Source organism: Sus scrofa, chromosome 2 (genome assembly GCF_000003025.6).
Source record: "Sus scrofa isolate TJ Tabasco breed Duroc chromosome 2, Sscrofa11.1, whole genome shotgun sequence".
NCBI classification, from domain to species: Eukaryota; Metazoa; Chordata; class Mammalia; order Artiodactyla; family Suidae; genus Sus; species Sus scrofa.
The window spans coordinates 84,306,534-84,321,502 of record NC_010444.4 but is presented as its reverse complement, the minus strand read 5'-3'; the positions used below and the strand labels follow the sequence as shown (position 1 = coordinate 84,321,502).

Here is a 14,969-nt window from a genome sequence, read left to right as displayed (position 1 = left end):
TGGGAATCTTCCTCTCTCATTTGGCAGGTGGGAGCTCATTTGGCTTTGTTTTGAATGAGTCTGACCTAAAAACCTGCCAATAGATTGAAATCTAATACCTAAGAATCTAATTGCTTCATTTAAAAAATAGCAATTGATTACTTTCAGAGGTTGCTAGGCACCAATATTATAAAAATAAAGGGAAAAAATAAAACATTTAACTTGCCTTTCCAATACAATCTGTATCACAGGATAACCAAAGAGATGATGAAGAAATATAGAAATAAACATATCAATTAGATCAGTTGATGATTTAAAAACTTCTGATTAACATTTTTGTTTTGCCTAGTTCAAAGGACACTTGAGGGAAGGAGAAAGTAAAATACTCTTCTGGCGTTTTGAAGCTTCTAGTTTCAGAAAGTAGGGCAGTTCTCTCCGAGTCTGAGTCCCACAGGCCCAGGTACACTGCGGGCGACGTGACCCCGCCAACAGCTTTAGGCAGACGCTTACTTTCTGATTTCTGGGGCCGCAACCCAGGTACCCCCATCACCCAGCTACCAACTAAAAGCACGGAAAGCGGATGTGGTGACGGGCCGCGCCCCAGGCGGCGGGGAAACCCTGAGCCGGCGTGCGTGCGCGCGGGGGGGGGCCACTTCCGGCCATGGGAGCGGGGGGAGGGGGGAGCGGGGAGGGGCGGGGCCGCACGCGGCACGCGGCTCCCCCTGCTGGCGGCGTGCTGCCACCTCTGGCACCGCGGCGCTGGACCTTGTTCCTGACGACGCCCTCGTGGTGGGTTTGCTCCCTGTACCGGCAGAGAGGCCCTGCTCCCACCCAAGGATTTTGTCTTTAACTCACAATTTACGTTGACGCTCAGAGCATTTTTTTTCTTTTTTTTTTCTTTTGCAGAAATGGAAAAGTCAGAGCCAGAGGATAGAAAAGACTCTGAGTGCGAGGTGGAGATGGCGGAAGGCGCCCAGGCCCCAGACTGGGACAGTGATGAGACGGTGATAGACGGGTCGGTGACAGAGAGCGACCAGGAAGAAGAGGAGCTGCCCTGGAGAAGGTGACTACCATTCGCGACGCGCCCTGGAAAAAGTGGTGGCCTGGGCCTGGGCAGTGGCCGCAGGTGGCCCTCTGAGATTTGAGTAGAAATTGTTCCCAGCCCAACGTCTGCTTGATGGCGGGAGTAGGACCTTAGGCGGCGGGGTGGCAGCCAGGCCTGAGCTAAGAATTTGTAGAAAAGAAGATCGCAAACGTCCACCCTCCCCATCACCCTACTTAGGACGAAATGAGCTTTATAGTAAATAACTTTATGGCCTTTTCAGAAAGCCTTTTTTAGGTTCCCGTTGTGGCTCAGCAGGTTAAGAACCCCACATAGTGGCCATGGATTAAAGATCTGGCGTTTTGCAGGGTTGCAGGTGTGGTCTTAATAAATAAATAAAAATCCTTTTCTTCACCTGGGCTTTTTTGCATAGGCCCAAAAGGCTTGGGTCTAAACCCCTCATGCTCATTTGCTTCAAGCAATTTGTAGCTCAGGTTTAGGAGATGGTTAGCATCATTTCTCTCAGGAAAAGAAAATGTGGTAAGGGAACTGGTTACTACCAAACTGGAAATGGATAGTTTTATAAGAATAAAGAAAAGATGTTCATCACATCAAAAGTTGAAAGAAAAAGAGTTCGGAGTTCCCGTCATGGCTCAGCTGTTATCCAACCTGACTAGCATCCATGAGGATGCAGGTTCAATCTCTGGTTTTGCTCAGTGTGTTAAGGATCTGGTGTTGCTGTGAGCTGTGGTGCAGGTTGCAGACGAAGCTCAGATCTCACGTTGCTGTGGCGTCCTAGGCTGGTGGCTACAGCTTCGATTGGACCCCTAGCCTGGGAACCTCCATATGCTGCAGGTGTGGCCCTGAAAAGCCAAAAGACCAAAACCAAAAAAAAAAAAAGAGTTCATCAAAACATATATAGTTCTCTTTGCTGGATCCAGGAGAAAGGTAAAAGAGAGAAGTCATTGCCTTTGAGAAACCTACAGGCCAGGAAAGACATAAATGGATAATTTCAATGTAATGTAGGAAGCCAGGGGTTGGAAGTATGCCCAGGCTGGTTTAGAGCCCAGAAGGAACTTACTTCAACTTAAGGTCATCAGAGTTTGCTAGGGTTGACTTCTGAGTAGAAGCTTGAAGGTGGGTTAGAAATTACATGAAGGAGAGGAGGTTTTTGGACCAAGGGAACTGCAGGAGTAAAGGCGTAGTGGTGGGATCATAGCATTGTGTAAATCTGTGTTGGAATGTACAGTTAAGTTTTACCGAAATGTTAAATGGGAGATGCAGGGAGCTCCCTCCATGACACAGTAGGTTAAGAACCTGACTGCAATGGCTTGAGTCACTGTGGAGGTGCGGGTTTGAGCCACTGGTTTAACCATTGGGTTAAAGGATCTGGCATTGCCTCAGCTGCAGCATGTAGGTCGCAGCTGTGGCTCGGATTCAGTCTCTGGCCCAGGAACTTTCATATGCCACAGGTGCAGCCATAAAATGAAAAAAAAAAAAAATGATGAGATGGAGTGAGGTGAAAGATGAGCCTGGAGAGAAAGGTAAAGTCATGTAAGGCCATGTGTGTGTTCTTTGTGTGTCCTGGTAGGGAGCTTGTGACATGTTTAGTGAAGGAGCAGCGTAAGCATGTTTTCATTCACGCAGGCAAGCCCTAGACTAGGGCTTTGCAAATTTTATGAAAGGTAAGAATTTCTTATAAATCACTTCAGAATCCTCTTGAAAGGTGGATTCCAATTCAGGAGTTCTAAGGTTGGGTCTGAGATTGTGCATTTCTAAAAGGTATCCAGGTTAAAGTTTATACTGTTAGAGTAGGGATCATCTTTTGCAAAGCTCGGCTGTAGAGATTAGCTTTGGGATCAGAGCAGTCACAGATTGGAATGATGAGAGCTCAAGTAGGCGGAAAGAGGGGAAAAGGACAAATTTGAGAAATCGTTAGAAGTAAATTTGGCAGGAAATGGTGATTGTTAGATATGGGGCATGGGGCAAAGGCAGCAGTAAGGGAAGAGCTAGGTTTCTGGCTCACATATATATACAAACAATACTATTTGCTCTTTTAGTGTGCAAGGGAGCGCTTTGGCTAGTATATGGAGAACTTAGAACATCCACCACATTCAAAATCCAGAACAGTTCTGTCACTCCAAAAAAAACCTCCCTTGTGCTGCCCTGCCCTTTTGTTGTCACATCCTCTGAACAGTATAATTACATAGAGTCAAAGGCTAGTGGAACATAATTACCTGCAAGGTACGTGTTAATTCTTCCCTTAAGATCAACTAGCACCATCTTCATGAGAATTGCTAAATAGAAAATACCTGTTGTGGCTCAGCAGGTTATGAACCTGACTAGTCTTCCTGAGTTTGTGGGTTTGATCCCTGGCATCGCTCAGTGGGGTAAGGATCTAGCATTGCCTTGAGCTGTGGTGTAGGTCACAGACACGGCTTGGATCTGCGTGGCTGTGGCTGTGGCATAGGCCAGCGGATACGGTTCCGATTTGACCCCTAGCCTGGGAATGTCCATGTGCTGCACATGTGGCCCTAAAAAAAGCAAAAAAAAAAAAAAAAAAAAAAAAAAAAAAAAAGAAAAGAAAGGAAAAGGAAAACACGTTACAAAGGATACACTTGCAGAGGGGAAAAATAGAAAACCAAATAGATGAGACAAGGCAATGATCACATTAAATTAGCTAAAGAAAGCAACATTTTTGGTCAGGATATATGTCAAAAGAATGACTACTCCGGTGATTAAAACAGAATGGTGCTGTGTACTATTTTTAAAACTATACTGAAAGGATTTATATGTATTTTTTTGGCTGCACCTGCAGCATGTGGAAATTCTGGGACTAGGGATTGAATCTGCGCCACAGCAGCACCCTGAGCCACTGCAGTGACAACATTGGATCCTTAACCAGTTGAGCCATCAAGGAACTCCCTGAAAGGATATTTTAATAGATTTTTTGGCCACACCCATGGTATATAGAAGTTCCTGGGTCAAGGATTGAACCCATATGCCTCAGCGGTGACCTGAGCTGCCACAGAGACAACGCTAGATCCTTAACCTACTGTGCCACAGGGGGAACTCTTTTAATTAGATTTTTTTATAAATCACCATCTTAGCATGACATTATCAAAATTTTGATAACATAAATTTAAAACCCTAATTGTCATGAAAAATTTCTTTTCATTTTTCGCTGCCCTGGGGCATATGGAACTCCCAGGCCACGGATCAGATCTGAGCCATGGTTCGACCTAAGCCACAGCTCCTGCAACACCAGATTCTTAACCTACTGTGCTGGGGCTGGGATCAAACCCATGTCCCAGCACTCTCAAGACACTGCTGATCCTGTTGTGCCACAGTAGGAGCTCCTCATTGTATTTTAACAGAGTAGTAAAAATTATTTCAGTTTTTCAGTCAGATTTAGCCTGAAAAATTTCCTTTTAACCCAGCCATCAAATCTCCCCCTCCCTCTTCTGTAGTTAATACTTTTTTTTTTTTTTTGTCTTTTTGTCTTTTTAGGGCCGTACTCATGGCAGGGCATATGGAGATTCCCAGGCTAGGGGTCAAAACAGAGCTATAGCTGCTGGCCTACACCACAGCCATAGCAATGCTAGATCCAAGCTGTGGCTGTGACCTACACCATATCTCACGGCAATGTCGGATCCTTAACCCACTGAGCAAGGCCAGGGATCAAACCCACAACCTCATAGTTCCTAGTAGGATTCGTTTCTGCTATGCAGAGATGGGAACTCCCTTGTACCACATTTTCTTTATCCATTCATTCATTAGTGGACACTTAGATTGCCTCCATGTCCTGGCTGTTGTAAATGATGCTACAAAAGTCTTAATACAAGTAGAATTACAAGAGATTTCTGTCTTCTTATTTATACTTTGCTTTATTGCTCACATATTTTAGTTTTTTTGAATTAGAAATATATTTGCATGGTCCCCCTGCAATTTTTAAAGTATAAAAGGGTATTATATAATAAAAAGCCATCATTTTATCCCTACTCCCCCAGCCATCCACTTTTCTATAGGCAACCAATATATTTAATTTTATACTTCTAGAAACATGTTTACATGTATATACATTTAAGAATATATGTGAAATTACTTTCATTTAAAAATATTTTTGATTATAGTTGATTTACAATTCTCTGTCAGTTTCTGCTATATAACAAAGTGACCCAGTTATACATATAAATAGATTCTTTTTCTAATATTATCTTCCAGCGTGTTCTATGACAAGCGACTGAATATAGTTCTCTGTGCTTTGCAGCAGGACTTCATTGCTTCTCCATTCTAAATGTAATAGTTTGCATCTACTCACCCCAAACTCGCAATCCATTCCCTCCCCCCCACCTTCCTCTTGGAAACCACAGGTCTCTTCTCCATTTCCATGAGTTTGTTTCTTTTCTATAGATAGGTTCATTTGTGCCATATATTAGATTCCAGGTATAAGTGGTATTATATGGTATTTGTCTTTCTCTTTCTGACTGACTTCACTTAGTATGAGAGTCTCTAGTTCCATCCATGTTGCTATGAATGGTAATGTTTTGTTCTTTCTTATGGCTGAGTAGTAGTCCACTGTGTACATATACCACATCTTCTTAATCCATTTATCTGTCGATGGACATTTAGGTTGTTTCCATGCCTTGGCTGTTGTGAATAGTGCTGCAGTCAACATAGGGATGCATGTATCTTCTTCACTGAAAATTTTGTTTGGATGTATGTCTAGGAGTGGGATTGCTGGTGGTAATTCTATATTTAGTTTTCAGAGGTGCCACTGTACTGTTTTCCATAGTGGTTGTACCAATTTATATTCCCACCAGCCATGAAGAAGGGTACCCTTTTCTTCAGACCCTCTCCAGCATTTGTTATTTGTTGACTTGTTAATGATGGCCATTCTGACTGAGGTGAAATGGTACCTTGTTGTAGTTTTGATTTGCATTTCTCTAATAATTAGTGATGTTGAGCATTTTTTCATGTGCCTGTTGGCCAATCTTATGTCTTCTTTGGAGAAATGTCTATTTGGGTCTTTTGCCCATTTTTCAATTGGGTTGTTGCTTTTTTTTGCTGTTGAATTGTGTGAGTTGTTTGTATTAGAGATTAAGCCCTTGTCAGTTGGAATGTTAGAACCTATTTTCTCCCATTCTGTAGGTTGTCTTTTTGGTTTTGCTTTTTATGGTTTCCTTTGCTGTGCAAAAGCTTGTCAGTTTTGTTAGGTCCCATTGGTTTGTTTTTGTTTTTTATTTCTATTACCTTTGCAGAATGACTTAAGAAGAACATTTGTATGGTTGGTGTCAGAGAATGTTTTGCCTATGTTCTCTTCTAGGAGTTTAGTGGTGTCTTATCTTAGGTTTATGTCTTTAAGCCATTTTGAGTTTATTTTTGTGCATGGTGTGAGGGTGTGTTCCAGTTTCATTGATTTACATGCGGTTGTCCAGTTTTCCCAGCGCCTGTTTCTGAAGAGACTTTTTCCCATTTTATATTCTTGCCTCCTTTGTCAAAGATTAATTGACCATAGGTGTCTCGGTATATTTCTGGGTTCTGTATTTTTTTTCCCCACAGAGGACAAAACGTTGGGAGTGGATTTATTTTATTTTATTTTATGTTACTCAATGAGTTTATTACATTTATAGTTGTACGATGATATAACATTTCCATCCCAACCCCCAGCATCCCCCCCCTTTGGAAACCATAAGTTTTTCAAAGTCTGTGAGTCAGTATCTGTTCTGTAAAGAAGTTCATTGTGTCCTTTTTTCAGATTCCATATGTAAGTGATAGCATTTGATGTTGGTGTCTCATTGTCTGACTGACTTCACTTAGCATGATAATTTCTAGGTCCATCCATGTTGCTAAAAATGCTAATATTTCATTCTTTTTAATGGCTGAGTAATATTCCATTGTGTATATGTACCACATCTTCTTGATCCACTCCTCTGTCGATGGACATTTAGGTTGTTTCCATGTCTTGGCTATTGCAAATAGTGCTGCAACAAACATCGGAGTCCACGTGTCTTTGTGAGTCATGGTTTTCTCTGGATAGATGCCCAGGAGTGGAATTGCTGGATTAAATGGTAGCTCTATTTTTAGTTTTCTGAGGCATCTTCATACTGTTTTCCACAGTGGTTGCACCAATTTACAATCCCACCAACAGTGTAATAGGGTTCCTTTTTCTCCACACCTCTCCAGCACTGATTGTTTGTAGGCTTTTTGATGATGACCGTTCTGGCTGGTTTAAGGTGGTACCTCGTAGTGGTTTTGATCTGCATTTCTCTAATAATGAGCAATATTGAACATCTTTTCATGTGTTTTTTGGCCATCCATTTGTCTTCTTTGAGAATTGTCTGTTTAGATCTTCTGCCCATTTTTTGATGGCTTTGTTTGTTTTTTTGTTATTGAGCTGCAGAAGGTGTTTATAAATTTTGGAGATTAATCCCTTGTCAGTTGATTCCTTTGCAAAGATTTTCTCCCATTCTGTGGGTTGTCTTTTTATTTTGTTGAGGGTTTCTTTGCTGTGCAGAAACTTTTAAATTTAATTCAGTTCCATTTGTTTATTTTTGTTTTTATTGTCATTACTCTAAGAGGTGGATCTGAGAAGATGTTGCTGTCATTTATTTCAGAGAGTGTTTGGCCTATGTGTTCCTCTAAGAGTTTTATAGTACCTGGCCTTATAATTAGGTCTTTAATCCATTTAGAGTTTATTTTTGAGTATGGTGTTAGGGAGTATTCTCATTTCATTCTTTTCCATGTGGCCGTCCAGTTTTCCCAGCACCACTTATTGGACAGGCTGTCTTTTCTGCATCATATATTCTTGCCTCCTTTGTCATAGATTCCTTGACTGTAAGTGCGTGGGTTTAATTCTGGGCTTTCTGTCCTGTTCCACTGATCTATAGTTCTCTTTGTGCCAGTACCATACTGTTTTGATGATTGTTGCTTTGTAGTATAGTCTGAGGTCAGGGAGCTTGATTCCTCCAACTCCATTTTTCTTTTTCAGGATGTCTTTGGCTATTCTGGGTCTTTTGTGCTTCCAAACAAACTTTAAAATATTTTGTTCGAGTTCTGTGAAAAATGTCCTTGGTAATTTGATAGAGATTACATTGAATCTGTAGATTGCCTTAGGTAGTATAGTCATTTTGATAATATTGACTCTTCCAATCCAAGAGCATGGTATGTCTTTCCATCTATTTGTGTCATCTTTGATTTCTTTCATCAGTGTCTTATAGTTTTCAGAGTACAGGTCTTTTGTCTCTTTAGGTAGCTTTACTCCTAGGTGTTCTTTTGGATACAATGGTAAATGGGGTTGCTTCCCTAATTTCTCTTCTTTCTGCTCTTTCATTGTTATTGTATAGAAATGCCATCATTTCTGTGTATTAATTTTGTATCCACGACTTTGCCAAATTCATAGATGAGCTCTAACAGTTTTCTGGTAGAGTCCTTAGGATTCTCTAGGTATAGTATCATGTCATCTGCAAATAGTGATAGTTTTACTTCTTCCTTTCCAATTTGGATTCCTTTTATTTCTTTTACTTCTCTGATTGCTGTGGCTAGGACTTCCAAAACTGTGTTGAATCGTAGTGGTGAGAGCGGACATCCTTGTCTTGTTCCTGATCTCAGCAGGAATTCTTTCAGCTTTTCACTATTGAGAATGATGTTCATTGTGGGTTTGTCATATATGGCCTTTATCATGTTGAGGTAGGTTCCCTCTATGCCCACTTTCTGAAGGGTTTTTTATCAGAAATGGGTGTTGGATTTTGTCAAAGGCTTTTTCTGCATCTATTGAGAGGACGATATGATTTTTATTCTTCAGTTTGTTAATGTGGTGTATCACACTGATGGATTCGCAGATATTGAAGAATGCTTGCATCCCTGGGATAAATCCCACTTGATCATGATATACAATCCTTTTAATGTATTGTTGGATGTGGTTTGCTAGTATTTTGTTGAGGATGTTTGCATTGATGTTCATCAGTGAAATTGGCCTATAGTTTTCTTTGTTTGTGGTATCTTTGTCTGGTTCTGGTATCAGGGTGATGGGGGCTTCGTAGAATGAGTTTGGGAGTGTCCCTTCCTCTGCGATTTTTTGGAATAGTTTCAGAAGGATAGGTGTTAGCTCTTCTCAAGATGTTTGATAGAATTCGCCTGTGAAGCCGTCTGGTCCTGGACTTGTTTGTTGGAAGTTTTTAAATCACAAGTTTCAATTTCAGTTCTTGTGATGGGTCCATTCATCTTTTCTATTTCATCTTGGTTTAGTCTTGATTGTACGTTTCTAAGAATTTGTCCGTTTCTTCTGGGTTTTCCATTTTGTTGGCATATAGTTGCGTGTAGTCATCTCTTATGATCTTTTGTATTTGTGATGTTCGTTGTTACTTCTCCTTTTTCATTTCTAATTTTATTGATTTGAGTCTTCTCTCTTTTTTTCTTGATAAGTCTGGCTAAGAGTTTATCAGTTTTGTTGAACTTCTCAAAGAACTGGGTTCTCTATTTTGTTCCATTGGTCTGTTCGTCTGTTTTTGTACCAGTACCACACTATCTTGATTACTGTAGATTATAATATTATCTGAAATCTTGGGAGAGTATTATACCTCCTTCTTGGTTTTTGTTCCTCAGGATTACTTTGGCAGTTCTGGGTCTTTCATGATTCCATATAAATTTTTGGATTTTTAATACTAGTTCTGTGAAAAATGTCATGGATAATTTGATATGGATTGCATTATATCTGTAGATTACTTTGGGTATTATAGGCATTTTAATGATATTAATTCTTCCAGTCCAGGAGCATCAAATATCTTTCCATTTCTTTACCTCTTCTTTAATTACCTTGATTAATGTTTTATAGTTAAGCATATAAGTTTTTCACCTCCTTGGTCAGGTTTATTCCCAGGTGTTTCATGTTTTGAGGTGCCATTTTAAAAGGTATTGTATTTTTATATTCCTTTTCTAATATTTCATTGTTAGTGTACAGAAATGAAACTAATTTCTGAATGTTATCTTGTACCCTGCTACTTCCTGAATTCATTGATCAGTTTGAGTAGTTTTGTGTGGAGTCCTTAGGGTTTTCTATATATAGTACATGTCATCTGCATAGAGTGATGATTTTACCTTTTCTTTTCCAATTTGGATACCTTTTATTTCTTTGGTTTGTCTGATTGCTGTGGCAAGGACTTCCAGTACTGTATTGAATAAACATGCTGAGAGTGGGCATCCTTGTCTTGTTCCAGATTTTATTGGGAAGGCTTTCAGTTTCTCTTTGTTGAGCATTATATCGGCTGTAGGTTTGTGATAAATGGCTTCTATTATGTTAAGGTATGTTCTCTCTATACCCACTTTGGTAAGAATTTTCATCATGAATGGATGTTGGATTTTGACAAATTCTGCATCTGCTGAGATTATCATGTGGTTTTTTACCTTTCTTTTGTTAATATGGTATATGACATTGATTGATTTACATATGTTGAACCATCTTTGTGAACTTGGGATGAATCCCACTTGGTCGTGGTTTATGATCTTTTTTATGTGTTGGATTTAGTCGGCTAAAATTTTGTTGAGAATTTTTGCATCTATATTTGTCAAATATATTGCTGAAATAATTATCTTTTTTTTTTCTTTTTAGGGCCAAACCCACATCATATGGAAGTTCCCAGGCTAGGGGTCTTTTGGAGCTGTAGCTGCCGGCCCATGCCACAGCCATAGCAACACCAGATCTGAGCTGTGTCTGTGAACCTACACCACTGCTCATAGCAACATAGGATCCTTAACCCACTAAGTGAGGCCAGGGATTGAACCCATATCCTCAGGGATACCAATCAGTTTTCTTTCTGCTGAGCCACAGTGGGAACTCCCTTAATTTTTCTTTTTGGTAGTATCTTTGTGTGGCTTATGACATTAGGGTGATGGTGGCTTCGTAGAATGTCTTTGGGAGTGTCCCTTCAACTTTTTGGAAAAGTTTAAATAGATGGGTATCAGTTCTTTGTGTGTTTGGTAGAATTCACCTGTGAAGCCGTCTGGTTCTGGACTTTTGTTTGTAGGGAATGTTTTTTATTACTAATTCAGTTTCATTTCTAGTGATTGGTTTGTTCAGTAGATTTGTTTCTTCTTGATTCAGTTTTGGCAGGCTGTAAGTCTCTAGAAAGCTATTCATTTCTTCTGGTTGTCAAATTTATTGGCATAATTGTTCATGGTATTCTCTTATTGTTTTTTGTATTTCTCTATATCCGATGATATCTCTCCTTTTTAATTTCTTATTTTGTTTAAGTTCTTTCTTCTTGGTGATTCTGGCCATAGGTTTGTCAATTTTGTTTACCCTTTCAAAGAACCAGCTCTTGGTTTTGATTTTTTTTTGTTTTATTTTGTTTTTTGAATCTCTAGTGTATTGATTTCCTCTCTGATCTTTATGATTTCCTTCCTTCTGCTGACGCTAGGTTTTGTTTGTTCTTCTTTTTTCTAATTCTTTTAGGTGGTGGTTTAAGTTGTTGATTTGACATTTTTTTCTTCTTTTTTGAGGAAGTCCTGTATCTCCATGAACTCCTCTGTAAGAACTGCTTTTGCAGCATCTCATAGATTTTGAATGGTTGTGTTTTCATTATCATTTATCTCGAGGTATTTTTTTAACTTCTTTTTTGATTTCTCACTGAGTCATTGGGTTTTATTTTTTTGATTTGTTTTTGTTTGTTTTTTAGGGCTGCACCCACAGCATATGGAGGTTCCCAGGCTAGGGGTCACATTGGAGCTATGGCTGCCAGCCTACACCACAGCTGCAGCATCGAGGGATCTAAGCCACGTCTGTGACCTACACCACAGCTCATGGCAATGCCAGATCCTTAACCCACTGAGTGAGGCCAGGAATCGAACCCACAACCTCATGGTTCCTAGCTGGATTCGTTTCCACTGTGCCACAATGGGAACTCCCCATTGGTTTTTTAGTAGTATATTGTTTAGGCTCCACATAGTCAGTTTTTCCTCATTTCTTTTCCCATGGTTGATTTCTAGTTTGATGCAATTGTGGTCAGAGAAGATGCTTGAAATAATTTCCATACTCTTACATTTGTTGTGGTTAGTTTTGTACCCCAGTAGTGGTCAGTCCTAGAGAATGTTCCATATGCACTTGAAAAGAATGTATATTCTGGGTTTTTTTTGGATGTAATGTCCTGAAAATATAAATTAAGTCTAACTGTTCTATTTTGTCATTTGAGGTCTCTGATATGTTACTATTATTGTATTCCCATCAATTTCTCCTTTGATGTCAATTAGTGTTTGTTGTATGTATCTGAGTGCTCCTATGTTAGGGACATGTATATTGGTGAGTGTCAAATCCTCTTCTTGAAATGATCCTTTTATCATTAAATAGTGTCCTCCTTTGTCTTTCTGTATGGCCTTTGTTTTAAAATCTATTTTGTCTGATATGACTATTGCAACTCCCACTTTCCTGTCATTTCCGTTAGCATGAAATATCTTTTTTCATTCCTTCAATTTCAGTTTATATGTGTCCTTTGCCATAAGGTGAATCTCTCTAGGCAGCATATTGTAGGCTCTTATTTTTTTTATCCAGTCTGCCATTCTGCGTCTTTTGATTGGAGCATTCAGTTCATTGACATTTAAAGGTAATTTTTTTTTTTTCTTTTTAGGGCCACACCCATGGTATATGGAAGTTCCTAGGGTAAGGGTCTAGTCAGCACTGCAGCTTCCAGCCTACACCACAGCCACAGTAACTCTGGATCCATGTCTGTGACCTGCACCACAGCTAATAGCAATGCCAGATCCTTAACCCACTGAGCAAGGCCAGGGATCAAACCCGCATCCTTGTGGATACGAGTTAGGTTCATAAGCAGTTGAGCCACAATGGGACTCCTAAGGTAATTATTGATAAATATGTACTTATTGCTATTTTAACCTTGTTTTCCAATTGATTCTGTGTTTCTTCTTTGTTCCTTTCTTTTTTTGGTTGGATGATACCCGCCTCCTTTTTTTTCTTTTTAGGACCACATCTGCAGCGTATGGAATTTCCCAGGCTAGCGTTTGAATCAGAGCTGCAGTTGCTGGCCTTCACTATAGCCACAGCAATGTGGAATGTGAGTCACATGTGCAACCTACACTGCAGGTTGCAGCAATGCTGAATCCTTAACCCACTAAGCAGGCCAGGATTGAATCCACATCTCCATGTGTACTAGTTGAGTTTCTTAACCACTGAGCTTCAATGGGAACTCCTGATATTCTTTGATTTTATGCTTGTGTCTTTTTAGTTTTTGTGAATATATTGTTTTTGATTTGTGGTTATCCTGTTTTTCAGGTATATTAACCCCTTTTTACATTTGCTTGCTTTGTTAGCCTGATGGTCATATAGGCTCAAACACATTCTGAAAAAAAAGCCTAGATTTTCTTACTTTTTTTCTCCATATGTTATTTTATTTATTTATTTATTTATTTTTTTAGCTATTTCTTGGGCCGCTCCTGCGGCATATGGAGGTTCCCAGGCTAGGGGTCTAATCGGAGCTGCAGCCACCAGTCTACGCCAGAGCCACAGCAACGCTGGATCCGAGCCATGTCTGCAACCTACACCACAGCTCACGGCAACGCCGGATCGTTAACCCACTGAGCAAGGGCAGGGACCGAACCTGAAACCTCATGGTTCCTAGTCGGATTTGTTAACCACTGCGCCACGACGGGAACTCCTGTTGTGATTTTGATGTACTTTTTTACATCTTCATGTTTATCCTTTTGTTGTTCCTTGTGTTTTGTCGCTTTTACAAATAGGTTTTTTTTTTTTTTTCCTTTTAGATGTGTATACTGGCTTATTACTTTCCAATTGTCATTTCATCAGCCCTATTTCATCTTCTTTTTTATTTAGAGGAGCCTTTTCAGTATTTGTTTTAGAATGGGTTTTGTATTACTGTACTCTTTCAGTGTTTGTCGAAGAAATTCTTTATTTCTCCTTCTATCTTACATGATAATCTTGCTGGGTAGAGTATTCTGGGCTGCAGTTTTTTCCATGCTTGGCAATTTTTTAGAACTTGGAATATATCTTGCCGTTCTCTTCTGGCCTGTAGTGTTTCTTTAGAGAAATCAGCTGATAGCCTTATGGGAGTTCCCTTATAATTAATTCTTTGTTTTTCTCTTGCTTCCTTTAGAATCTTCTCCTTAGCTTTAACTTTTGCCATTTTTTATTATAATATGTTTTGGTGTTGGTCACTTTGGGTTCAACTTGTTTGGGGCCCTCTTTGCTTCCTGTATCTGTATCTGTCCCCTTTAGATTTGGAAAGCTTTGAGCCCTAATTTCTTCAAATATATTTTCAACCCCCTTTTCTTTTTCTCCTCCTTCCAGAATTCCTATTTTGCATAAATTGGCCCACTTAATACTATCCCATAAATCTCTTATATTGCTTTCATGTTTTTTCATTTGGTTTTCTGTCTGCTGTCCTGATTGGTGATTTCCATTATTCTATCTTCCAAGCCACTTACTCGTTCCTCTGCATTATTCATTCTGCTCTTCCATGCCTTTGATTCAGCTTGCATCTCTCCAAATGAATTTTCTAGTTTTTCTTGGTTCATCCATATATTTTCCAGTTCCTTTCTAAAGTAATCTGCCTTGCTGTTCATATCCATTCTTAATTCCTTCGTATTTTCAGTATTGCCTTTTTGAACTCATTGTCTATTAGACTGCAGAGATCTGTTTCATTGTTTGCTACTTCAAGTGACTTCTCCTGTTCTTTTAACTGGGAGTGGTTCCTGAGCTTCTTCATTTTGCTTATATTTTTCTTATTTTGTCAGTTTAGGGAAAGCAACTATCTACTGTAGTCTCAGGGGGCTGTTTATATACAGGATTGGATTGCTCCTGGGTAGCTTGTGAGGTCTTATTATTATTATTATTATTATTTTTTGGCATGAGGGCTGCTTTGGGTTTGGATGCTTGCTGTCTCTTTCCTCAGTGTGTGCAGGCGCTTATTGCCTTGATAGGGGG

General features: G+C 39.6%; 1 protein-coding gene across 1 annotated transcript in view; it reads left to right on the top strand.

Annotated features, from left to right (window-relative positions):
• Positions 680-14,969, top strand: part of ANKRD31 (ankyrin repeat domain 31) — a 172,461-nt gene continuing 158,171 nt past the window's right edge. The window contains 2 exon segments of the mRNA XM_021084452.1: positions 680-768; positions 886-1,042. Of these exon segments, the coding sequence (XP_020940111.1) occupies positions 888-1,042 (155 nt within the window). The 5' untranslated portion in view covers positions 680-768; positions 886-887.